The sequence below is a fragment of the Monodelphis domestica genome, chromosome X (assembly GCF_027887165.1).
Source record: "Monodelphis domestica isolate mMonDom1 chromosome X, mMonDom1.pri, whole genome shotgun sequence".
NCBI classification, from domain to species: Eukaryota; Metazoa; Chordata; class Mammalia; order Didelphimorphia; family Didelphidae; genus Monodelphis; species Monodelphis domestica.
In genome coordinates this window covers 80254750-80281225 of record NC_077235.1, presented here as the reverse complement: position 1 = coordinate 80281225, position 26476 = coordinate 80254750, and the positions used below count along the sequence as shown (strand labels likewise).

Below are 26476 nucleotides of genomic sequence, written 5' to 3'. Positions count from 1 at the left end.
CAGAACCTATTTCCATGTTGATGTTTACACTAGGATGTTCATTTAGAGTCTACATCCCCAACCATACATATCCCCTCGACCCATGTATTCAAGCAGTTGTTTTTCTTCTGTGTTTCTATTCCCACAGTTTTTTCCTCTGAATGTGGAGAGTGTTCTTTCTCACAGATCCCTCCAAGTTCTTCAGGATCACTGCATTGCCACTAATGGAGAAGTCCATGACATTCGATTGTACCACAGTGTATGACAGTTATCATTAAAAAGAATTATCACAAGTGTCTAGTGATAGCAAACCTGAAGCAGGACAAGGACCACAATAACCCAATTATTTAGGCTTGTATTTACATACAGTTTTTATCAGTCACTGAAGGTATCCAGCTTGCTAAAAGCTATTTATTCCTGAGGCTACAGGCTGAGGATAAAAATAATAAAGGTGACTATGAGCAAGCAAAGGTCAGAGAAAGTGAGACAGTCCAAGCCAATGACCCTCAAGTTTCCTTTTGGCTTCCCTAGGGGTAAATATAGCCTGTGAGTGGGTCTGCCTGCCTCAAGTATCTCCCACTGCAATCCATCCACCAGATTTTCCTAAAGTGCAGGTTGGTCGCTTCCTATCATCCTTCTTTGGTAATAATAAAAACATTCTGTTTGGCATTCAAAGCCCTTCATCACCTGGCCCATTCCTACCTTTCCAGTCTTCTTACATCTTACTCTCCTACTAGTATTCTTTGATCCAGTCTAGCTATTCCACCAACAAGACAGTCCATCTGTCAGCTCTGGACACTCTGACTGCACCTCATTCTTGGAAGGTTCTCTCTTTCCTGATCTCTGCTAAAGGAAACCAAAGTCTCAACTCACATCCTACCATCTACAGGAAGCCTTCCCCAACCCCTCTTAATTCTAGTGCCTCCCTCTATTAATTATTTCCTCTTTCTCTTGCATATAGCTTGCTTTGTATAGATTTGTTTGCATGTTGTCTTCCCCATTAGACTGTAAGCTCCTTAAGGGCAGGTACTGTCTTTTGTCTCATTTCGTACCCCAAGTACTTAGTAGAGCACCTAGCACATAACAGGAGGCTAATAAATGTTTATTGATTCATTGGCATCTCCCAAGTGTCACGTGTTATAATTTACAGAGGAAAATTTTGGCTTAGAGGATCCAGAATTTAGACTTGGTCCAACGTTCCAAATTGGAATAAATGTACCATAACAAAACATACTGTCCATCTATGAAGAGAGCTCAAGTAAGCTTTTTAAACTATTAAACTATTAAGTTGTTGCTTTTAGTCATTTTTCTAGTTGTTCCTTCCTATCAACTCAAAGTCCCCTCTTTTCCCCCAGGGTTAACCTGTGAAGACGGAATGTACCTAGATACCCTACTCTCAAGGCACACTCATCCCTCAGGTGAACCCTATGCCAAGCTGTCTGTCTAGTCTAAGTTCCAGGCTTACGATACATTATCACTCATTCTCTTTTCCAGCCAAACTGTTCCTCATAAAAGCCATTCCATCTCCCCTCTGGCTGTCTTTGCCCAGGCTGTTCCGGAGGGCTAGAAGACAATCCTTCATTTCTACCTCATAGAATCTTGAGATTCTTTCAAGGTTGAGCTCAAATGGCACCTCCTATATGAGACCTTTACTGATCCTATTTAGCTGCTAATGTCTTTTTTCTCTCCCACAAGACCCTGTATTCATTCTCCATATTCTTACAAATAGACTAAAATATGGTTTACTGAGGGGGGGAGCATGTGAGTATGCTGTAGGGCAGTCAACTACTATTACTTGGGAAATTCTCTTCTTCTTGCTGTATCCAATAAGCTTTGGAAAACATGGTCAGTCACATGATTGGACTTAATGCAAGGATTATAAATCATTAATTTCAACCAGTCTTCTAAACACAAAGAAACCTTTATCACTCTCAAAAGCACATTCTACTCTTTAGGTAAAACCATATTAACTGTGGTTCCCCCAGTGGCTAAGAGATTCTGGTGAATCACTTAACCCAGGCAACTCTCTAAGACTATGTATAAATCATGGCAGTAAGTAGTAGTGAGTTTGGTGGCTTCAACATGGAATCTGGAAACCCCAAACTTGTAGCCCAGTAAGATCTGATTGGAGACCCCAAAGTTTGTACTTGTTCCCTATTCCAGAGAGAATCCACCCTGAAGGGAATCTCAGGCTAGCAGCCTTAGACTGAATAATGGACCCTGTAGTACCAGAGACTCTTTCCCAAGAAGACCCATAAGCAGCCCCTTCCCAGACACCCTAGCCTCTAGCTATAATTCTTTTCCCAAGCTTGATTGTATTCTGTCAGTATAGTTTGAACACTCCCATTTCCTGGTAAGCATAGTAAAGTCAATCAATCATCTTTCCCTACCCCTGGATCTCCCCAAATGGTATAGAGGTTCACCAAATCCTTTTGTTCCTTGAAGTTGTCATCTAGCAAGGTGGCATAATATACCCCCCCCCCCCAGAGTCCAGGGGGTAAACCCTGTAACGTTGTGGCGCCAGACTCTGAGTAAAGAGCCAAATACTGGAATTATCCCTTTCCTGATTAAAGACTTGGACTTTCTGACTATTTTGGTAGTTCTGCATTATTTCTATGTTAACAGTGGCAAAGGACCTGAATTTGAATGCTGATTCTGCTATTTGGAGCAAGTGATTTCCTCTCCCTTGGCCTCAGTTTCCTCATCTGTAAAATGCTGAGGGTTGGACTAATGACCTCTGAGATCTCTCCCAGCTCTAGTTCTAGGATCCTATATGTAACATCGGACGAGTCCCTTCTCCTCCCTAGCCCTCAGTTTCCCCATATGTAAAAGGATGAGTTTGGCTGTCCTCTCAACCTACATCTAGTCTCGGACTGCAGTTGCCATGGTGCTCCCCCATCCCAAAGTTCATAGAAACTCAGTGGAATGACCACAATGTGACGTCACCAAGCTGGGGCGGGGCAACCACAAATCCATAGCGATGCGGCCTCTGCATGACGTCACAGTGGGACCTGTGTCAGCTCTGCCGCAGGGTCTAGATCCCCAAGACGGGCCCCTGAGCTCACTGACTCGTGCTCCCCTAACTCGGACAGCGTCCCTAAGTGGCTCCCGGACAGTCTTGCCTCCTCTCTCCCCGCCGCGAGCCCGTCCCTCTGAGCAGAGGCCAGATCGGCCAGCCCCCCACCCAACCCTAAGGCAACACTCACCCCGCTTTTCCCCCGGGCTTCGGAGTGTGACCCAAGAAGCCTGAGATCGCTCTCCGCCCCATCCATCGCCGCCAGCGCCGCTCCAAGGCCTCCACTCCATTCTCCAGCTGTCATCGTTGGTGCATTCTGCAGACTGTACTGCGACTGCGCGCCGCGAGGCACACTGGGACTCGTGGCCTAACACCCCAAGGCAGCTCATTGAAGGTGAAGGCTACCCAGCCCAGAGCCTGACTCGAACTACAACTCCCAGAAGGCTATTGTGATAAGAACGGTGGGTGGGGGTGGGAGTTAGCTGCGGGAGGGGGTGATTGGGCTCTGGGAAGGGGGGAAAGATTAGAGAGGTCTGAGTGGTTAGGGTCCCGCCTTAGCGGTTCTTCTATTGGTCTCCAGAGTAAGAGGAGGAGCCAAGACTAGAACTCCGGGAGTCGGCGAGATGGAGGGCTTCGTGTCGAACGTGGATATCTGCAACCTGGCCTTTAACGGAAAATTGGAGCAGCTGAAGGAAAAGATCCTCACCGACAAATCCGAGGCCACCAAGATTGATCAGGTGAGGGCCTGAGCGAGGGAGCTCGGCCGGCCGCCTTCCCTCGCAACTCCCTCCTCCTGGAGCTCTGCTCTGGGCGAAGTCGAAGACGCGAGTTGTGCCGAGGCTCGAGCGCTAGAGTCCTTAACGGGCCTTGGTGGGCTTCCAGCTACTGGAGCCTCCAGGCCAGAGGTGGGGGGGAGAGGGAGGAAGAAAGGCCCCCAGGCCTTGGGGAAGGCCCCTAGGGCCATCTCTTCAATCTAGCACCCTAAGTGGGGTTCTAAGAGAGACTCGTCCCCTCCCCCACGTGCAGAAAAAAATAGTGGGTGGGTGGGACTCGACGCCCTTCCCCCCCTCAGGGGTCCAGCGCCCCTGGTGGGGGCCTAAGAAAAACTACCCCACACTTGGAGGAGGAAAAAAATGTGGGTGGGGCTGAATGCCCTTCCCCTGAGGCTTAGCACCCCAACAGGGACCCTAAGAGAGATTTCCCCTCCCCGACGTGAAGAAAAAAAGGGGGGGTGGGACTCGACGCCCTTCTCTTCCCCCCCCCAGCCCACCAGGTGGGGCCGCAAGCCAGACTTCCCCTCCCTCACGTGGAGGGGAAAAAAAGGCGCGCGCGGGTGGGGGGGATGGGGAACTTGACGCCCTTCTCCCCCACTCCCAACTACAGTCCCAGGTGGGGTCGGAAGACTCTCCCCATGCACATACACGCCACAGGGGGTAAAGGGGGATGGGTGGGGCTGATTGCGTTCCCCGTTGCAACCCTAAGCAAGAATCTCCACCTCTCTAACTTTGAGGGGGAAAGGGGTGGGGCTCACTGGTGCCCTCTCCAGCCTTAAATCTAGCACCTAGATGAGACAATAAGCAAAAAGATTTTTCCCTTCAGTGGACCGACCTGTTTCTCCGTTTGGAAAATGGAAAGAGGTTGAATCTTTTGTGGAGCCCCCCCCCCCTTATGCTAGATCTTGAATCTAAAGATTTGATTTTCCTTTTCCTTCTTTCCTATTTTGGGGGGGAGGGGACTTCTTTTACCAGCCCCCCGCGAAGCTTTGAGAAACATCTTGTACCTTTCTCAGAATTATGTTTTTAAACGCATAAGACAAACAACATTGAATTGCAACGAAACCCAAGTGGATTGCAACAAAATAATTTGCAAGGCAACCTCGTGAGTGCGGAGTTAAAACCCCCACTCTGTGGCCCTTACTTCCCAAACAGCAGGCATTTTTACTTCGTGCCCCTTTCTCTCCTTGACAAGACTCGGGGTACCGCCCAGGCTGGTGTTGCGGTATGGAGACCAGACATACTTAAGTGTGGCTCCCTCCTGGGCCGCAGTGGGCCTCAGGTGCCTAACGAGTTATGTAGCAGTAGGGCTTAGCCAGTGCTGCTGCTCAGCAGGGAATGGGGATATGGCAAAGAGACCTCCATTTCTAAGCCCTGTGAGATACCAGGACCTAAACAGAGACCTGGGGTGGTGGCGTGGGCGCCTCCTTTCTCTTCTTAAAAATAAGAACCTTTTTTTTTTTTTAATTCTGGCCTTAAAACAACAAAAAAGGGCCATTTCCCTAAATATCACAGAATTTAATACAGTGACTTGCCTGGAGTCAGGACCTTTAACACTACCTAGCTATGTGGCCCTGGGTAAATCACTTAACCCCTGATGCCTAGGCCTTGCCCTTCTGTCTTCCCATTAAGGGAAAGTAAGGGTTTAAAAAAAACCCTTCAAATGAGAACGGAAAGAAACAGATCATATGAAACCATAGATCTTCGTTTCCCATCCCTTGCTTTTAAAATGGAAATGTAATGAATTCTATACCTTACTTTTAAACCTATCCTGCTTGTCTATGCTTCTTTCTGCCTTCTGTCCATTAAAAAAATATAAGGTTGGGGGGTGGGGTGGAATAACTACTGCTCATGCACTCCTTTGCTTAACCCCAGGTCCACCTCCCCATTAAAGGAGATGAGGAAAGGTCAAATAAATCCTTGTAACAAATAAACATAGTCAGGGAAAATGAGTTTATCCACTAGATTTTTTTATATAGACATATAATGTATGTGTATATGTATATAAAACTAACATATATAACATATACAGCTAACTTTATGTATAACGTGCATTACTTTAACTTTTATCTATAACTTTAACATCTAGCATATAGAACTTTTATATATAACATGTAGAACTAAGTTGTATATAATATAACTATTATATCTATGACATAACTAACTTGTAACTTTAACTTATATATATATAACACATAAATAACATGTATATAACTAACTTTTATATATACAGCTAACTTTTCTATATATAATTAACTTTTATATCTATAACATAACTAACCTATAACATATATAAGTTATATATAACAGCTAACTTATGTATAACATGTATTACTTTAAGTTTTGTATATAACTATCTTTTATATATAACATAAATAACTTATGTATAATTTTAATTTTTATATATAACATGTAGCTAACTTTTATGTATAGCATATTACTTTAACTTTTATATATAACTTTTGTATGTATAACTTATAAATAATGTTTATATAATTAACTTGTATTTTTAACAAATAACATATAACTTTAACTTTTATATATAACATTACTAACTTTTATGTATAACTAACTTTTATATATAACATAAATAGCTAACTTTTATGTATAACATTTATATGACAATGTTTATATGTCTATAACTTTTATAGATATATAAAACTGCTTTTTTAAAAGCATATAATAAATTCGACACTTTACAAACTGACATGCTCATCTCTGCTTCCTTCTGTTTTTTTCTTCTGTACATTAAAAAAATGTTACAGTGACCCACTTTTTGCCACTCCTATTGCTTATCCTCTCCACTACTTAGGCCATCCCCATCACCCCCCATTAATGGAAATAAGGAAAGGTACAAAGGAATCCTTGTATCATAGAGCAAAATGGATATACACAATAGATTTGTTTGTAGTATATAAGTGCTTTTTTAAAAAAACGTATATAATCTAGGGGACAGCAGTGAATTGAGAGCCAGGCCCAGAGATGGGAGGTCCTGGGTTCAAATATGCCCTCAGATACTTCCTAGGTGGGTGACCCTGAGCAAGTCAATTAATACCCATTGCCTAGCCCTTCTTTTCTGCCTTGGAACCAATACACAGTATTTTGATTCTAAGATGGAAAAATAAAGTATATAATCTATACTTTCAAAATTCCCCTGCTTGTCTGTGTTTCTTTCCATTCTCATTTGAAGGTGTTTTTTTTTTTAAACCCATACTTTCTTAGAAAAACACTTAATGGGAAGACAGAAGAAGGGCAAGGACTAGGCATCAGGGGTTAAGCGATTTACCCAGGGCCACATAGCTAGGTAGTGTTAAAGGTCCCAGGTCTTCCTGACTCCAGGCAAGTCACTGTACCCACTGGGCAACCTAGCTATCACCATTTATGCATTTTTTTAAAAAAGTTACAATGACCCTCTTTTTTTAGCATCACTACTGCTTACCCTGCTTAACTCCCCCCCCCCCCAATTAATGGGGATAAGGAAAGATAAAAAAGAATCCTTGTAATATAAACATAGTTGAACAAAATTAATGTATACCGTTTTGTTAAAGGATGTGTGCTTTCTTTTTTTTAACTTTTTGTCTTAGAATCAATACTTTATATTTGTTCCAGCAGAACAATAAGGGCTAGGCGATAAGTGACTTGCGTAGCCAGCAAGTGTCTAAATCCAGATTTGAACCCAAGATCTGTCATCTCTTGTCCTGGCTCTCAGTCTACTGAGTCACCTAGCTGCCTCCTGCTTTATATATATGTGCATATATAATAAACGTACTTTCAAATTTTTTATGCTTATCTGTTTCTTCTCATCTATAGATGTATTTTTTTAATGTTCCAATGGCCCCATTTTGAGGTTCCATGACTGCTTATCCCAATACCCTCCTAATTAATAGAGATAGGAAAAGGTTTTTTAAAAATCCCTGTAACAAGAATAGTCAAAAGCAATCTACATAATTTTTAAGTATATAGAAATAAATGCAACCCTTCATTTTCAAAACTGTCCTACTTATCTGTGCTTCCTTCTGTTTTCTGCTATACATGATATATATATATATAGTACTGTGGCCCTAGTTCTTTGAGCCAAAAGCTCAAACTTGCTTTCTCATCCCATTTAATGGGCATAAGAAAATGTTAAAAACAAATCCTTGTAACAAAATATATAAGTGCTTTTAAATATATGCATGTGTGTGTGTGTGTATATATAAATTCTACATTTTTCAGAATTGTCCTGCTTATCCCGCCCTCCCCCTGTTCTCTTTCTGCACATTTAAAAGTATTTTTACAATGGCCCTCTGTTTTTGTTATCACTAAGATAAGGAAAGATCTAAAAAGAAAATAAAAAAGAAGAGCCCTTCTAACAAATATGCTGTTAGCCAAAACATATACAGTGCCCAGATCCAAAAATGTGCATCTCTTTCTGCCCTTTTTGCCCATACTTTGTCAGGATGCTCTTGAGGAGTTTTTCATAATCAATTGTCAAGAGTTCTTAAGACTTTCAGCGCTGTTTTTCTTTGCAATGTTGCTTTTCTGGAGTAAATTCTTCTCTTAAATTCATACTATTTAGGATTCTCTGAGTTTGTTTCTGCAGCCACAACAATAGTGCCTTCTCTGTCCCCCCCCCCCTTTTTTTTTGATGATTGATGCTTTTTTCCCCTGAACCTTTCCACTTCTCTGGGTGGGTCTTCTCAGGCTCTTTTGGTGTGGGAGATCCTTGCCATATGGAAACTTCATATACAGAAGACTAGGGCTGGGCTTATACCAACTCCTTTGTGTTCAGGGATAGAAGCCCACCCATGCACTACTGGATCTTCTCTGACCATTCACTGTCCTTGGCAGCACTACTTGTTAAGGAATATGGGGAGCTCAAACTGAGTCAATGCCCTAAATGGATAGTTTGAAATCATCTAGCCTGTTGGGGTTATTGCAGGTGGTAAAGGTGAATGGGAACTTGATGAAGCTTGGCCCTCCCCACTTATTTTGGAAAATTAACATTACGTGAAACTGTTTACCAACTTTTTTCCCTTCTAATTTGAATTATATAAAGCTGGCACATTTCTTGCTGTTTTGAGGTTGCCAGATTAGGCAGTCTTCCTGAAAACAACTTCTATTATACATCTTTCTTTCCTTTTATTCTTTGGAATCTTCTCTCCCTGATCCAAAGTTGAAGAACTTGATCAAATGACAGTGATTCAAGGCATCTTATCTACATACTTCATTTCTTAATTATAAATATTAAAGTCGGCTAATCTTTAGATTAGCTGTTGCTTTCTTCCCTTTGGGTTCCTGTTTGCCTCCAAGGGCTCAGAGATAACTTTTGACAACAGAAGTGATGGATTAGGGGTGCAGAGTAGGAGGGACTTAGTGTGTTGGACCTGTCTTATTTGACTATACTTAATTCATTAGAAGAAAGGGCTTCTATTCTGATGGAGTACCATTGTGCTATAAGAAATGATAATCAGGATGCTTTCAGAAAAACCTGGGTAGACTTACTTAAACTGATACAAAATCAAGTGAGCAAAAACAGAAGAACATTATATATGCACTATTATATATGCTCTATAACAGCACTTTTCTCTCTTTTTTTGCCCTTACCTTCTGTCTTAGAATCAATACTATGTATTGATTCCAAGGCAGAAGAATGGTATGGGCTAGGCAATGGGGGTCAAGTGACATGTCCAGGGTCACCCAGCTAGGAAGTATCTGAGGTCAGATTGGAACCCAGGACCTCCCATCTCCAGGCCTGGCTTTCTATCCACTGAGCCATCCAGCTTCCCCCTAACAGCACTATTCTTTTTGTTTTCTTTTTAAATTTAATTAATTTAGGGTATTTTTCCCATGGTTCCATGTTTCATGTTCCTTCCCCTCCTCTCCTCCCCTCTTCCATAGCCAAGAGCAATTCCACTGGGTTTTATATGTATCATTGATCAAGACCTATTTCCATATTATTAATATTTGCAATACAGTGATCAGCTTAGCTGCTCTCATCAAGACATGGATCTGTGACGATTCCAAAGGACCAGTGATGAAAAATTCAGTCCACCTCCAGAGATAACTGATGAACTATTAAAGCAGACTTTTCTTTTTGCTTTCTCTATTTTTCTTGGTTCATTTTGTTTATATTTTCTTTTGCAATATGGCTGCTATGGAAATCTGTTTGGCATAACTTCACATGAATAATTGAAATCAAAGGGCTTTGCCTTCTCAAGGTGTGGGGAAGAGTGAGAGTGAGGGAGAGAACTTGGGACTCAACATTTTTTTTAAATGGTTGTTGAAAATTAGCCTACATGTATTTGGGAAGATGTAATGAAATAAGTGAAGATGACCTTTAAACATTTCAAGAAGAGAGTTTCTCTATTGAGAGAGTTGAGTTAGTGGGAAATAATAGAGATGTACAGAAAGGACAAAGAAAAAACCATCAGTAAAACCAGAAAGCTCCAAAGGGGAAAGAGACTGGCCAATTTGTTATTACTGCATACAATTTTGTATTAACTTTAAAAAATTATGCAATAAACACCAACAACATGGAAATAGGTTCTGATCAAGTTCACATGTAATACCCAATGAAATTGTGCAGGAAGGGAGGGGGGGGAAATAATGTAATTCTTGTAACCAAGGAATAATGTTCTAAATTGACTAAATAAATTAATTTAAATTTTAAAAATATGCAATAGATGTTCACTGTTTCACATATAATTCTCTTTTTTTGTTCTTTTTCTTATTAGTCAAAGATTTATTAAGTGCCTACTATGTTCCAGACACTGCCAGCTGATGGGGATGCAAATAGAAAAAAAATGTATCTCAATATGTTTGTTGTTAAGTTCACAATATAGAAGGAATGTAATTCTTTTTTTTTTAATCCCTTACCTTCTGTCTTGGAATCAATACTAAGTTCCACAACAGAAGATCAATAAGGACTAGGCAATGCTGATTGTCTGTGTGTGTGTGTGTGTGTGTGTGCAGAATGATTTCATATTTATTAGTTAAAATATCTTACACTTGCTAAACACTAATTGGTCACATTTCCACAGGTAGTCAATTCACAGAGCAGGGCTGGAGAGGGAGGTAGCCACAGTGGCCATCTGCCTTCCGGCCTGCAATGCTAAGTGACTTGCCCAGAAACATACAGCTAAGAAGTGTCTGAGGTCAGAGTTGAACCCAGCACCTCCCATCTCTGGGCCTGCCTCTCAATCTACCTAGCTGCTCTGGAATGTAATTCTTAAAAGTAAAGACTATGTTTGTGCCATGAATTCTCTTTCCCATGCAGGATAATCGGACCCCATTACATTGGGCATGCTCAGCTGGATACAGTGAAATTGTTAACTTCCTGCTCAATTTGGGAGTGCCAGTGAATGATAAAGATGATGTAAGTATTAACCCAAAGGAATTGATTTCCTTTCCATCTGTGGGCTTCAGACAAGGGTTTACTTAGGCTTAAATACATAGACCATCAGCAAAATTAGAATCACAAAACTAGAATGTTATATAGCAGGTCTGATGATTAGTCATGAGGCTGATATCTCAGACTCCTGATGGCTAATTCTCCCATTCCATGATCTCTCATGAACCACTTAATTTGCATGTGCCTCATTTTCCCAGTTAAGAAGTTAAACCAAATGACAACACACAAAAATAAAGTTGATATGGTGAGGAAATGACAGCTTTGGTGCAAAACTGGTCTGAGAGTTATTTCTAAATCAGCTTTCCATTTAAAATCCAATCATTGTCTTCTTTAGACAACGATTAAAATCAATATGGAATTAAAAGAAAGGAAAATAAGAAGTGCAATTAAAACACTTCTGATCTGACCTCTTTTTTCTTTTTTTTTAACTTTACCATCCATTTTGGAGTCAGTACTGTGTATTGGCAAGAAGCAGTACGGAGGAAAATGTTTACATGAAGTTTAGTGAGAGACCTAAATAAGCATTTAAAAGGATCTGTTGAGATTATTTTAACAAACTCTTCTTACTCTACCAATGAGAGTGGAGCCATCCTGTTTGAATTTTTAGCATCTTAGTCCCCAGTGAGCTACATGAGAAAGTAAAAGGGAAAAAAATTTCATTAACAAAAAGAATGAAGGAAACAATAGCTGAACTAAACCAAGGAAATAGAGACATGAACACAATATAGAAGGGTTAATTCTCAATAAATGTTAGGTTATTGTTGTTCAGTTGTGCCTGACTCTTCGTGACCCCTATTTGGGGTTTTCTTTGCAAACATTTCTGGGGTGGTTTACCATTTCCATCTCCAGCTGATTTTTACAGGTAAGGAAACTGAGAAAAATAGGGCTAAGTGATTTGGCTTGTTCATTTCTTTGTATCTGTGCAACTCTTAAATCCGTGTCTGAAGCCAGATTCAAACTCAGGAAGGGGAGGCTACCAGATACTTGGGGCAGGGGAGACTTCATTGCTACTTCAAAAATTATTTGAGACATTACTTATATGCTTTCCCATCTCTACAAAATCTTTATGAAAATAATTCAGGCCTATATCAAAGGCATGCTGAGAGAAAAGTTAAGAGAAGGGAACAAGCAGGATTTCAATAAATTGGAATCAGAAGTTAATATACTTAGGACATTTTCAGAGAAATGTATGAACAAAGGAAAGAAGTGTGCTGGTCATGTGCTAAGAGTAGGGGATGACTGGGGGCAGTTAGGTGGCTCAGTCAATTGATGGCCAACCCTAGAGATGGGAAGTCCTGGGTTCAAATGTGGCCTCAGATAGCTGTATGACCCTGGACAAGTCACTTCACCCCCATTGCCTAGCTCTTACTGTTCTTCTGTCTTAGAATTGATACCAAGAGGAGCAGCTAGGTGGCTGAGTAGATTGAGAACCAGGTCTAGAGATAGGAGGTCCTGGGTTCAAATGTGGCCTCAGATACTGTTTAACCCTGGACCAGTCACTTAACTCTTATTTCCTAGCTCTTACCACTCGTCTGCCTTAGAGCCAATACATAGTATTGATTCTAAGATGGAAGAGAAGGATTTCTTAAAAAGAAAAAAAAAGTTTAGGATAACGAACAACCCATGTACCATTTTGGGATCTATGTAATGGCAGTAAATCTGGAGGAAGCACATTGTGAAGGCTCCTGATGAAAGCTTTATGGAAAGATATAGGTAAGAATTTCACAAGTCACAAGCTACATCCTTGGAGAAGGTAAGGGTTTTTTTGTTGGTTTTTGTTTTTTTTTTTTTCAAAAACATTTCATATTTCCTGTTGTTATTGCATAAATATCAGTTTAACCTTTTGCTATAAGAATATAAAATGTTTTTAAGAGGATCTTTGTTATTATTTATACAAATTCACAAATAGTATAATTAATCAATAGGGTTTCTGGATTTGTTTTAACTCTGAGGCCTATTACTGTGGAGGATTCTTTTTTTTTAAGCTGTCCCTACACAAAAAGTAAGCCTTTTTGAAAGCCACAATTCCCACCCACCACCCAAAAACAAAACAAAAAATTCCAAGTCAAACTCATCTATTCCTCCTCTTAGAAACAGAATTTTTAAAAAAACCCATAGGCTCTATTTTATTGACTGAACTCAGAAGGCATGAATTTCAGTCTCCTTACCCTTCCCATTACAGCCCCTGGATTCTATAGGCCAGCTCTGTACCTTTCTCTACTTCCAACAGGAAGCCTCTCTGACATTTCTTTTTCTTGGTAGAGAAATTTGAAAAAGGGGTTGGGGGGAGGATAGAGTTTGCATATATAATAATCATTGTCTTTTCTTTTTTTTTTTTGAAAATTGTATTTAATTAATTTAGAATATTTTTCCATGGTTACAAGATTCGTGTTCTTTCCCTCCCCTTTCCCCACTCCCCTCCCATATCTGACACACAATTTCACTGAGTTTTACATGTATCATTCATTGATCAAGACCTATTTCCATGTTATTGATATTTGCACTGCGGTGATCATTTAGAGTATATCCCCAGTCATATCCCCATCAATCCATGTGATCAAGCAGTTGTTTTTCTAATGCGTTTCTACTCCCACAGTTCTTTCTCTGCAAGTGGATAGCATTCTTTCTCATAAGTCCCTCCAGATTGTTCTGGATCACTGCATTGCTACTAGTAGAGAAGGCCATTACATTCAATTGTACCACAGTGTATCAGTCTCCGTGTACAATGTCCTTCTGGTTCTGCTCCTTTCACTCTGCCTCAATTCCTGGAGGTTGTTTCAGTCTCCGTGGAATTCCTCCACTTTATTATTCCTTTTAGCACAAGAGTATTCCATCACCAACACATACCACAATTTGTTCAGCCATTCCCCAATCAGAGGGCAGCCTCTCATTTTCCAATTTTTTTTGCCACCACAGAGTGTAACTATGAATTATTTTTGTACAAATCTTTTTCCTTATCTCCTTGGGGCACAAACCCAGCAGTGCTATCGCTGGATCAAAGGGCAGGTAGTCTTTTAGTGCCCTTTGGGCATAGTTCCAAATTGCCTTCAAGAATGGTTGGATCAGTTCACAACTGTACCAGCAATGCATTAATGTCCCAACTTTGCTACATCCCTTCCAACATTTATTACTTTCCTTTACTGTCATGTTAGCCAATCTGCTAGGTGTGAGGTGATATCTCAAAGTTGTTTTGATTTGCATTTCTCTGATTATAAGAGATTTAGAACACTTTTTCATGTGCTTATTAATCATTTTGATTTCTTAATCTGAAAATTGCCTATTCATGTCCCTTGCCCCTTTATCAATTGGGGAACGGCTTGATTTTTTTGTACCATTGATTTAGCTCTTTATAAATTTGAGTAATTAGACCTTTGTCAGAAGTTTTTGTTATGAAGATTTTCCCCCCAATTTTTGTTGCTTCCCTTCTAATTTTGGTTGCATTGGTTTTGTTTGTATAAAACCTTTTTAATTTAATGTAATCAAAATTATTTATTTTACATTTTGTAATTTTTTCCAACTCTTGCTTGGTCTTAAAATCTTTCCTTTCCCCAAGATCTGACAAGTATACTATTCTCTGTTCACCTAATTTACTTATAGTTTCCTTCTTTATATTCAAGCCATTCACCCATTCTGAGTTTGTAGGGTGTGGGATGTTGGTCTAAACCTAATCTCTCCCATACTGTTTTCCCATTTTCCCAGTCATTTTTGTCAAATAGTGGATTTTTGTCCCAAAAGCTGGGGTCTTTGGGTTTATCATAGACTGTCTTGCTAAAGTCACGTATCCCAAGTCTATCCCACTGATCCTCCTATCTCTTAGCCAGTACCATTTTGTTTTGATAACCACTGCTTTATATTACAGTTTAAGATCTAGTACTGCTAGGCCATCTTCCTTCACATTTTTTTCGTTATTTCCCTTGGTATTCTTGATCTTTTGTTCTTCCAAATGAACTTTGTTAAGGTTTTATCTAATTCGGTAAAAAAGTTTCTTGGTAGTTTGATTTGTATATAATAATCATTTTTCAAGACACAATCCGCATCTTACTTTAAACAAAAAAAAATCCAATCATCATTTCTCCTATTCATTTGTGCTATAAATTAAGTCAAGATTCAGAAATCAAATTGGGTCCTCCAATCTCCATGTAGAAAAGAGATGTGGAATACACTGAATGGAAGCATTTAGGAAAATGAAGTCCCAGATGCAAAAATCCAGATCAAGCAAGATATTTTTGTTATAATTAGAATTATTTTCCCTCAAATACCTCAAAATTTGGCTTGGCTAGGTTTTCATCCCAAAGAGATTTTGCTATAACTACCCTAGGGTTGGGGCTAGCTATATCCCTGCTAGAATGATGGAGAATTCCAATTTTTTCTCTTGTTTTTGCTGCTTATGACTTATATAACCTTGGATGGGTTATATCATTGTTGAACCACTGAACCTGGAAGATAATTTACAATACTAGCCCATAACCATGACCCTTTTTCAGAAGAGGAAACTAAGGTTCACACAGGTCACATGAATTGCTCATAGTCACACAAGACGAAAGTAGAAGAATCCAGATTCAAACAAAATTGCTGAAGCATTCAATCCAATTAGATCCCTTTCCATCAGCCATACTACCTCTAATACCCACAAAACACAGAATTTGTCCCTGTTGCTCAGTACTTCAAAGGAGTGCTCCCTCGAAAGTCTTGGATATTTGTGTCACAGAAGAGTTTGGAGATGTCTGTATGTGGACATGTATTCATATCTGATCTGAGCCACTTACCTTGCTGTGTGACCCTAGGCAAATCATTTAACCTCTGGTCTACCTTAGTTCCCCCTGTCATCTTGGGTGGTGAGATAATACTACAAAACTCTTTGCACCCCTTACAGTATTTTTTTTAACACTAGCTGTTAATTGAGTGTATGTGTCTAAAATTTTACTTTGTGGTACTACAGAGTTGTTTCTCAGTAACATCATTAGCACATTGGAACTGTGAAAATTAAAATTAATCTCAATGATGAAAATATTCTATTTTAAAAGATTTGTTAATGATTATTAGAAGTAAAGTAATAAAAAGGTATAACAAATATTTTTAAAAATCACGTGCCCATGGCTAATCAGTCTGTTCAAACCCCCTAGCTTAACCACCACTGTGCTTGCAACAGGAAGCCAAAGAGGCCAGATCAGGAATGCCCACTGAATTTATCACAGGAAGAACATAATGACAGGAAGTCAATGGGCTCCCGGGAAATGTAGTTTTTAGGGTTACAGATTTTCAGTTATACTATGTAAAAGTTGTGACAGTCCCCCATGGGGCCATTGTGCTTAGTGCCCATTTATGTCATTGCTCTGAAACTAACTTCTCCCCATAACCTGTGATGTGGTTTCACCTCATGTCTTGTTTTCCTGGAATTAATGATAGTGGTAGAGTAGGTCACGATAAATAAAAGCTTTTCTGGGTTGTAATGATATTTGGCCTGTAACTCTACTTGAGGAATGTTGGAAAGCATAAAAATAGTAAGAACTGTTGAAAATTGACCACTGAATCAAAAGCATTTGTTAATGAGCCTGGGAAAGGAAGACAAAAGCTCTCTTGCTTTGTCTCTCTTGCCCAAGAGAGCCCATCCCTGCCTTTACAGAGTTTATATCCTAAGGAGAGAGACCACCCATACTGTGGACTGACTGATGGTCAGGGAGGAATGTCTGGAAACTCTTGGGGTTGATGCTAGGAGCTACAGAAAAATTGATTGCCAAGGCCTTTCCAGAAACAAGCAGTATTGATCATTAGTTCCCTGAGTGAGAGGTGAAGATGGCAAACTGGCAAAAGCCTGTGATGGCTAGTCAAGAAGTGTGGTTGAATTTGGCCAGATGGGGGAACTCTCCCAACTGACTGTTAGCATTGCTTAATGCATGTGGACTTTTCTCTGCCATTTCCTTTTTTCTCTCCTGCAGGCGGGTTGGTCCCCCCTTCATATTGCAGCCTCTGCTGGTCGCGATGAGATTGTGAAGTCTCTTCTAGCAAAAGGAGCTCAAGTGAATTCGATCAATCACAATGGATGCACTCCCCTGCATTATGCAGCGTCCAAAAATAAACATGAGGTGCGCAAGCTTCCACTCTTGGGCCACTAGATGAATGGGGCCAAAAGCATTTCTTCTGGTGCTAAATACTAGATTCCATGATCCCAAAGTGTCCCAGCCACTTGGTTTCTTTTTCCCCCATTTCTTCAGATTGCTGCCGTGTTATTAGGGGGAGGTGCTAATCCAGATGCTACCGACCATCTAGAGTCTACTCCACTGCACCGGGCCTCAGCCAAGGGAAATATGAAGATGATCCAAGTCCTTCTGCAGTACAACGCGTCTGCAAACATCCAAGATGTACAGGGGAACACTCCTTTGTAAGTCTGAAGTCATGAACCTTTTTATTTCACAAAATTGGAAAGGTACACCAAGGCCATCTGTTCCAACCCTTCCCTTTATGCTGTGTCCCACAAGTCACCTGGCCTTTTCCTGAAGGCATTCAGGGCGGGAGAAACCCCCATCTTTTAGCCAGTTCCTTCCACCTTTAGAGCAATAATAGCTCCAAGTGTTAGGATGATTTTCCTTTGATTGCACCTAAATTTGCCTTTTGAAACTCCTACTCCTTGCTCCTTGTATCACAGCCAAGTGCAAGCCTTAATCTCTTTTCCATGTGACCACCTTTTAAATAGTTAAAGGCAACTGACTTGTCCTCATGAAATCATCTCTTCTCTTGACCAGTTATTCTCAGCTCCTCCAGTTGGTCCTCAAGTGTCCTGACCTCAAGGAGACAATATGGTACAATTGATAGAACACTGTCTCTGGAGTTCAGAAAGCACCTCTGACATTAACCCAGGCTCATTGGGCAATTCATGTCCCTGTTCTGAGCTTCAGTTTCTTCTCTAAAGTGAGAGGGTTAGATGAAATGGCTTCTGAGGGCCCTGTAAGATCTAGATCTAGGATCCACTGATAGCATCTCCATCTAGTTTCACTATTCTGGATATACCACTCCTTTCTACAGTTTACCCAGAATGGAATCCAGTACCCTCACTGTGGTCTACATAGGCGAAAATACAAAGACAGTAGCCTTCCCCAGACCCAAACACGCTTAAGCTCAAGATCATGTTTGTTTCAGCTCCCACGTTATGCTTTGAAGATATGTTGAGTTTTTAGTCTGACTGGCATTGGACCTGGAAAGCCAAGGAATTCCATCAGCTTTTGTTAGGAATTATTCATCACCATTTTTCAAACCAGGAACTCCTGAGAGTCTTCAGGGTACATCTCATTTTGTTGTGCTTTAAATGTTATGCATTAAAATCCCTGTTCTTATCTTCTTTTTTGCCTTTAGGTAGCTTGTTCAGATGAAATACATCAGTCTTAGAGAGATTTCAGAGCCAGAATACTTAAGTGTTCGGTTCAGGCTCTTTCACTAAATGACTACAGGGATCGTAGGCAAATGATATAACCTCTAGTGCCTTCATTTCTTCATCTGTAAAATGATGGTAATACTTAGTATAGGAAGGGCCCTAGAAATCATCTTGTCCAGCCTCCCTCCTATATCACATCTCCTATCTGTTTCAAAACCTCCTCTAATGTGCAGTTGTCTGCCTGATACGGTAAAAGCATTTTCCACGCTAGGTGGCTCAGATTGTGAAAAAGCCCTTCCTTATATTGGTTTCCTTGTTCCTTCTCTGGAACCCCACATAGCCAGTCACAGGCTCTTGGAGTTGGAAGGGGCTTCTCTCTAATCCATCTCAAACTCAGCATGTCCAAAACCTATCTCTCCCCCACAACTCCCCGAGGCTTCTTCCAAACTTCACCGGTTGAATCTCCCAGGCTTATAACCTGGCATTGCCCTCACGTGAGCATTCACTCTCTCACCTCATGGATGCAGGTGCTGATCTCTCACTCTAACAACTGGATTGCCAGATCTTGCTGTTGTTATCTCCACAGTATCTCTCACGTCTTGCCCCTCCTCTTTGTTCAAACAACTCCCACCTGAACAAGGCCCCCCAATGTCTTCTCACCTCCAGATAGTACGCCCTCCATCATAGCTACCTTCTAAGCCATTTCTCTACTCAGCCCTGATCATTTTCTTTTGCCTCTAGGATAAAGCACAAACTCCCTTGTTGGATTTCAAAGCCCTTCACATACCCCTACCCCGACCCGCTCCCTGACTTTGGGATCCACCAGACCAGCCTTTTCTCTGTTCCTCATTCTGTCTCTCATCTCCATGCCTTTGCACTATCCATCCCCCAGATCTGTGATATACTCCCTCTTCATCTCTCATCGCTCAGACAGCACCTTCTGAATACTGCCTTCCTCATCTCCCCAAATGCTCATTCTGGGCCTTCAACCCCAGCTACTTGTCTTGAATCACTTTCTCTTTATCCTTCATACACTTATTGTTTCCTCTTTTAGAATGTAAGCTCTTTGGGAGGAGATATGACTTCTTTGTAGGGGGATGCCCTATGCCCAGCACACATATAAAACAGGCACTCTACAGACCCTCATCCATTGATAAAACATACAAAGTGGCTTTAGAGACATCTAGATGGCACTGCAATGGGAGCCTGGAGTCAGGAAGATTCATCTTGAATTCAAATCTGGCCTCAGACCCATAGTAGTTGTATGACCTGGTCAAATCATTTCATCTTAGTTGACCTTGGTTTTCTCATTGGTTAAATATGGGGGGGGGGGTTCATAATAGCACTTTCCACTTGGGGTTGTGGGATCCTGGGTAGGTCACTTCACTTCAGTCTGCCTCAGTTTCCTCATCTGTTAAATGGGGGTCATGATAGCACTTTCCACACAGGGTTTTGTTGTAAGGAGCAAATGAGATATTTGTAAGGCATTTAGCACAGCACCTGACACACAGTAGGCGTTTAATTCTTTCCTTGCTTTAACTCTCATTTTCTGAGGTGGTCTTGGTTTCCTTGCACCATCAGTCATTTTCTAAGCAGTTTTTAAGCACCATCCTTGCTCAATGCCAGGGCTTTAAATATAAGGAATGAGATAGTCCCTGCTCTCTGGAGCTTGTGTTGTCCATCTTCCTAGTCACTCCTCTGTAAACATGTTCTAGTTCACCCTTACATGGCGCACCTTCTAGGATGAGCCAACCAGCTGGTCCAGCAGTATTTGGCCATCTCTTGTTTAGGACAACATCATTCTAGTTGTTCCTCTTACTAAGATTAAACTTGGAGGGGCAGCATAGGCTGGTGGGAAGGGATCCATGGCTTCTCCAAGTCCTGGCCTAAGGCCTACTCCTACCACTTATTAGCTACATGACTGTGTCAGCCAAGGAACCTTCCTGTCCCTCATGGAGGAAAGAAAGGGAGAATAAAGCTTAGGTTTTCTACGTGACATAGTTGTTGTGCAGAATGCAATTGGCAGACTCCCAAGAACTCTAGAAATGTCAATTAACTCTCCTCCCAATCCAAGATCAAATTCCCTTGTGGGGGCGGCAGTAGCCACATCCCAGTCAGTATGTGTGCACCTATGTGGAGTGGTACTCCCAAGTCACTGAAAACCCACTGACCTAGCTTCACATCAACTACTATTGACATCTCCATCCCCGGCCTATATTTCTGCAGTTGACTTTTGAACCAAAGCACAGAATTTGTGCTTATTCCTTTTCCGTTTCATCCTGTTTGCACCTCCCCATTGTTTCAGCCTCTCACAGGCATTTGGAATCCTGATTTTATCTTCTGGCACAGAGCTCTCTCTCCCAACTTGCTGTTATCCTAAAGAAATGGGTAGCCTACCAACTTCCTCCTTGTGTCATTGATAAAGCTGTGGTACAGGACAAAGAAGAGGTGTTAATTGGCCTGCTCAAGACCCCTGGAGACCTCTATCCCATCACTCACTCATGCCCTTGGTATGGCCATGCATCCTGTTTAGAGCCCACCTCCCTGCACTGCCCTCATTTCTTCTGTTCCCAGAAGGGTATAAGGAGACTCTTACCTGAGGTCTGACAGGAGGCAATGTGGTACAATGGAAAGGGTGTTGGATTTGAAGATGGAAAACCTAGATTCAAATCTTGCCTCTGCTATTAACTACCTATATTGCCCTGGGCCAGTCCCTTCTCCTTGGGCCTGAGTTTCCTCCTCTGTAAAATGAGGGAATTGGACTAGCTAGCATCTAAATCCCCTTCCAGCTTGAGATCTAGGGTCCTATGTATGACCTTGGGCCAATCCTTTCCCTTCCTTGGTCCTCAATTCCCTCCTCTATACAATGAAGGAGTTGGACTTAAGGACCTCCATCTCTAAATCTCAGGTCCTTTAATCTCTGCCAGTAGTGTTTCAGTCAGAGAAGAAAACAAGCTCAATTGGACATGATTTATTTTCTGCATTTTAACACTAGACAACAGAAAACGGGTGTCTGTTTCATATCAAGCCAAGAACCAAAGAAAGGTGTTCAGGGCTCCTACTTGGAAAACACATTGGGAAATAGCTCCTGTCTTTCATCACTTGACTCTGTTTCTCTTTTATTTTCTCTCTAAGTGTGTATTGGTAACTTTTGTTTTGACTTCCTTTTCATTTCCAAATCCAGCCTTCCTCCTCCCTCTCCTGCCCAAGAATCCTTCCTTAGAACAGAATAAAAAAGAATGAAAAGGGAAATGCTGAGCAAAACTAATCCAGCACAGGGACAGCTAGTTAACACAGTAGAAAGGGAACCAGGCCTGGGTTCACATCTGTTCTCAGATACTTTATAGCTGTGTGACCCTAGGCAAGTCACTTAATTCCCATTATTGCCTAGCTCTTACAGCTCTTTTGCCTTGGAACCAATCCACACTGTTGATTCCAAGACAGAGAAAGTTAGGGGTTAAATAACAAAACTTACCCCAGCACATCAGCCAGGGCTGACAGTAGAGCATCCCTTATAGTGTCCAAAATCATGGGGTTCCTCATGTCCCATAAAGTGATGGCTTTACCAGACATTTCCCAACTGTATGCCATGTCAGCATCTCCAAAGAGCTTATTTTCACCTCTTCCTGCCAGTGCTTCCAAATTCCACATTTAACCAATGTTAAATGCTACCCATAAGAGCCATAGAGAAACCCAGCTCCACGGTATAGCTCCTGTCACTCAGCTTGGTCCTTCTGAGGAATGACAAAGCCAGCACTTTGAATAAAGGGACGATAGGGACTGAGACCCCAGGGGCCTCAAGGGGTACACTCCCAATAGAATCAGGATCTCTTGAGGGCAAGTAATAACAGTTGAGGCAGTGAATGATGTTCAGTGTCCCCGATCCAGGGACAGCGATAGCCATGAACAATCTTCCCACCCCTCCCCAACTTTAAACCAAGACAAGACAAGACAGTTCCCAGACTTGGCAGCTGTTCCTGTTGCTTTCATATTCGGCCCTCCACATCCACCTCTCTGCTCACCCAGCCTGAGCAACTCCCCCAGTCTACGCCCATACCCAAGCTTCTGATCCTGTCAAAACTGCCAACTTTGCAAATCCAGAAGAGCTATAAAAATGCAGCTATTATTCTGGTTATGATTATTACTCCAGCAGCCACAGCTCCACTCCCCTCCTTGCTGCTCCCCAGCTGGGAATTTCAGGTTTTCTTTCTTCGTTTTTAACCCCTTATCTTCCATCTTAGAATCCATACTATGTGATGGTTCCAAGGCAGAAGAGTGGTAAGGGCTAGGCAATGGATGTTAGTGCCTGCCCAGGGTCAGAATCTCACTCTTGCTGCCCTTCCTGTCCCATCTTTCACGGCCTCCAAAGTCTCAAAATGTGGCAGCCACAGCAGTCTCTTTCTCTTTCCAAGCACTCAGACTTAGCAACATATTTTTAATTTTGCTAGGTATGAGTAAATATCAAGCCCACTGGTCTTCATTTGCCCTATTTTCTTCCTCTCTTCAAAGGTCATAGGATCACAGATCCTTCCTCCCTGGAAGTGGGGAACCCCAGGGGCCATCCAGTCCAACTGCCACATTTTACAGAGGAGGAAACAGGCCCAGGGAGGAGAAATGAGCTATGCCAGGTCACACATAAGATCACAGACTTAGGACTGCAAAGGACTCCAGAGGTCCAGTCTTTCTACTTTATAGAGATATGGCCCAAAGATATGAAGTGACTTGCCTGTGGTCATTGCTAATATCTGGGATGGGATTCAAACCTAGGTCTTCCTGACTCTTAAGGCCATTGCCCTATCCTCTATGCCATGCAACATCTCCAGACTTCTAACACCTCTCCCATTCTCCACAGATAAGTAACAGTGGTCTGCAGGCAGAATGGCACGTGCCTCTAGTCCCTGTTGTTGGGGAGGCTGAGGATTGGAGTTGCTTGAATTTGAGATTTCTGAGTAGCAGTTGCACTAAAGCCAGCTGGGTGTCTGTATTGGGTCTAGCACCGGTATGGTGAGCCCAGGGGAGTGGAGGGCCCTGGGCTGACTGACGAAGGAGGAATAAACCAAGCCAGGTTAGAAAAAGAGAAGTAAAAGCTTACGTGCCCACCATCATTGGGATCAGACTACTGCACTTGCAGCCTATAGGGACAAATAGGGAGTCCTAGTCTCAAGCAGAGTTCATAAGTGGTTCATTAATCTTCAGGTTTTTTGCACTGCTTTGAAATAGAATTCGTGTGGCCCATAGATTTGAGTTCATTTAGAATAGCTTAGCTACGTGTCCTTATCTACTCACCTATGTAGGCTTTCAATTTCTTCTACAATATGTTTGTTCTACTCTTTTTAATATGCCTGCAGTCAGGTGGCTCAGTGGATAGAGAGCCAGACCTAGAAGTGGGAGGTCCTGGATACTTCCTAGCTGAGGGGCCCTGGGCAAGTCCCTTCACCTCCCCCCCCCCTTGCCTCGCCCTTCTGCCTTGGAACTGATACTTGGTATTGATTCCAAGATAGATGGTAAGGGTTGTTTTTAAAAAACCAAAGTTATAGAAAAGAGGCCGAACTACATTGATATAAGGAGTCCCTTCCCCTGCCCCCCCCCCCAGTTCCCTGTGCTCAAGAAGTCAGAGCATTGATAGATCTTAAAAGCCCCTTCTGCTATCTCATCGCTACCATTGGTTATTTTTCTTTGTTTGAGGTTTGAAGCAAGCCCTTGCCTTTAATTTTTCTAGCACTCTTCTTATGAGCCCTGTCCACTGTCCGTAGCAGATAGGGCCCATATTCTTCTGTGACGAAAGACTTCCCCATTCTTAGTCTTGACTTAGTAACCCCTTGTCTTCAACTTCTGACTATGACACTTGAAAATCTGACCTCCATTCTGAGCATCCATAATGTAGATTGGCAGAATTTCATTTTTGAGAAAGTACCTCTCCCCTCCCCAGGCCCTCTTGAGCACTTCTTGCCCTTTGGAAGTTTTGGCAGATCCAAGTATCCAGTGAGGTATTCCTTGTCCATGTACTCTCCATAGCTAAAATGGTCTTGTGAGCCAAAGGAATTCAAATAAACCAGAAAGTGGAACTTAAGAGCCTATGGGTGATTGGGGGCAAGTCATTTCCCTGCTCTCCAAGCCCCGTGTAATTAGCAAAGGGATCATTACATAGGAGGATGAGCTTTGAAGATAGAGTAGGCTCTCAGTTTGGGGGTGGCCTTTCTAGGGGCCCCACAGTCCAGTAGCGTGCCCAGTGCCCAGGTCTAAGTCAATGCCAACTGGCAATCCTTGTAATTCCCAAATGCAGGCACTTGGCTTGTGATGAAGAGAGGATTGAAGAAGCAAAACTTCTCGTGTCCCAAGGAGCAAGTATCTTCGTTGAGAACAAAGAGAAGAAGACTCCATTGCAGGTGGCAAAAGGTGGCCTTGCAGCGATACTGAAGAGAATGGTGGAGAGTTAAGTAGGCCTACTGCTTCATGTCTGTTCTGCATCTGGTTCTTTGACCGTTGTTATTTTGTTAGTGTTCCCTGTTTTTTGGAAACTGATAAGCTTGTGCTCAATAACATAATCCTGTTGTTAATGCTTTATGGAAATAAATGTTTTACTGTTTCACAATCACACTGCCTCCATTGAATGATGTTCCTGCCCCGAACGCTGAATTCCCTTTTAATATGGTGTATGTTCTAAATTCACCTATAGCCTTATTTCTCAGTTTCCCTCATCAGCTAATCAAAAAACCCCTTTTTATGTTCTTGGCAGAGGCAGCTAGATGGTACTGCCAAGGACAGAATGCCAAGTCTGCAGTCAGGAAGACGCATCTTCCTGAATTGAATCTGGTCTCAGATACTTACTAGCTATGTGACCCTGGGCAAGTCACTTAATTGTCTCAGTTCCTCATCTGAAAAATGAGCTGGAGAAGAAAATGGCAAACCATTACAATATCTCTGCCAAGAAAACCCCAAACGGTCACAAAGAGTCGAATATGACTAAACAACCAAATGAAAACAATGATGTTCTCAGCATTGTACTTAGTGCTGGAAATATACAGACAAAGAAAAAACGGTCTCTGCCCTCAAGGAGTTTCCTTCCTATCAGATCCAATCCATATTGTGGATCAATGAGCAGGCGATTACTGCCTCTTATTCCAGGATCCTGGAGTGAATCTTGGTCAGTTGCCATTGAGTGTGCTTTTCACTATTGGGAGTTCATTGCCCTTTGAGGCGGAGGAACCTAAATGCATACAGACAGGCCTTATTTGTGGCTGGAGGAAAAGAGAAACAAATACATCTAGATTTGCTATAAAGTTCTTTGGGGGGGGAGGCAGAGGGGCTTCGGGTGGCTTGTCTTGTAACTGATTTCAATTCTTTTTTTTTAATAATATTTGATCATTTCCAAGCATTATTCATTAAAGACAAAGATCATTTTCTTTTCTTCCCCCAACCCCCCTAGCCAACGCGTGATTCCACTGGGTGTCACATGTGTTCTTGATTCGAACCCATTTCCATGTTGTTAATATTTACATTAGAGATTCGTTTAGAGTCTCTCTGTCATGTCCCCTCAACCGCTGTATTCAGGCAGTTGCTTTTCCTCGGTGTTTCTATTCCCTAGTTTATCCTTTGCTTATGAATAGTGTTTTTTTCTCCTAGATCCCTGCAGATTGTTCAGGGACATTACACCACTACTAATGGAGAAGTTCATTACATTCGATTATACCACAGTGTGTTTGTCTCTGTGTACAATGTTCTCCTGGTTCTGCTCCTATCTTTCTGCATCACTTCCTGGAGGTCTTTCCAGTCTCCATGGAATCCCTCCACTTTATTATTCCTTTGAGCACAATAGTATTCCGTCACCAACATATACCACAATTTGTTCAGCCATTCCCCAATTGATGGGCATCCCCTCGTTTTCCAGTTTTTGGCCACCACAAAGAGTGCAGCTATGAATATTTTTGTACAAGTCTTTTGTCCATTAT

At 41.8% G+C, this 26476-nt stretch overlaps 2 protein-coding genes across 3 annotated transcripts in view; one reads left to right on the top strand and one right to left on the bottom strand.

Moving 5' to 3' along the window:
- ATG4A (autophagy related 4A cysteine peptidase) overlaps window positions 1–3318 on the bottom strand; it is a 59891-nt gene extending 56573 nt beyond the window's left edge. The window contains exon 1 of the mRNA XM_056808947.1: window positions 3186–3318. Coding sequence (XP_056664925.1) covers window positions 3186–3285 — 100 coding nt within the window. The 5' untranslated portion in view covers window positions 3286–3318. The remainder of the gene's footprint in view (window positions 1–3185) is intronic.
- On the top strand, window positions 3252–25122 carry PSMD10 (proteasome 26S subunit, non-ATPase 10). Of its 2 annotated transcripts, none has more exons than XM_056808948.1 (6): window positions 3252–3389; window positions 3576–3732; window positions 11027–11125; window positions 17098–17244; window positions 17374–17540; window positions 24811–25122. In XM_056808948.1, exons 2-6 carry the CDS (start codon window positions 3619–3621, stop codon window positions 24962–24964), a joined length of 681 nt encoding a protein of 226 aa, XP_056664926.1. In that variant the 5' UTR covers window positions 3252–3389; window positions 3576–3618; the 3' UTR covers window positions 24965–25122. The 2 variants fall into 2 exon arrangements, with proteins under 2 accessions (XP_056664926.1, XP_001363654.1); XM_001363617.4 differs by having other exon boundaries at window positions 3351–3456.
- The last annotated feature ends 1354 nt before the right edge of the window (window positions 25123–26476 follow it).

Bases quoted from the DNA above. Each gene is read 5' to 3' on its own strand.
- PSMD10 (XM_056808948.1), top strand. From the start codon at position 3,619: ATGGAGGGCTTCGTGTCGAACGTGGATATCTGCAACCTGGCCTTTAAC. The intron at 11,126-17,097 runs GTAAGTATTAAC...TCTCTCCTGCAG, and splicing joins CAGTGAATGATAAAGATGAT to GCGGGTTGGTCCCCCCTTCA. The intron at 17,541-24,810 runs GTAAGTCTGAAG...TCCCAAATGCAG, and splicing joins GTACAGGGGAACACTCCTTT to GCACTTGGCTTGTGATGAAG.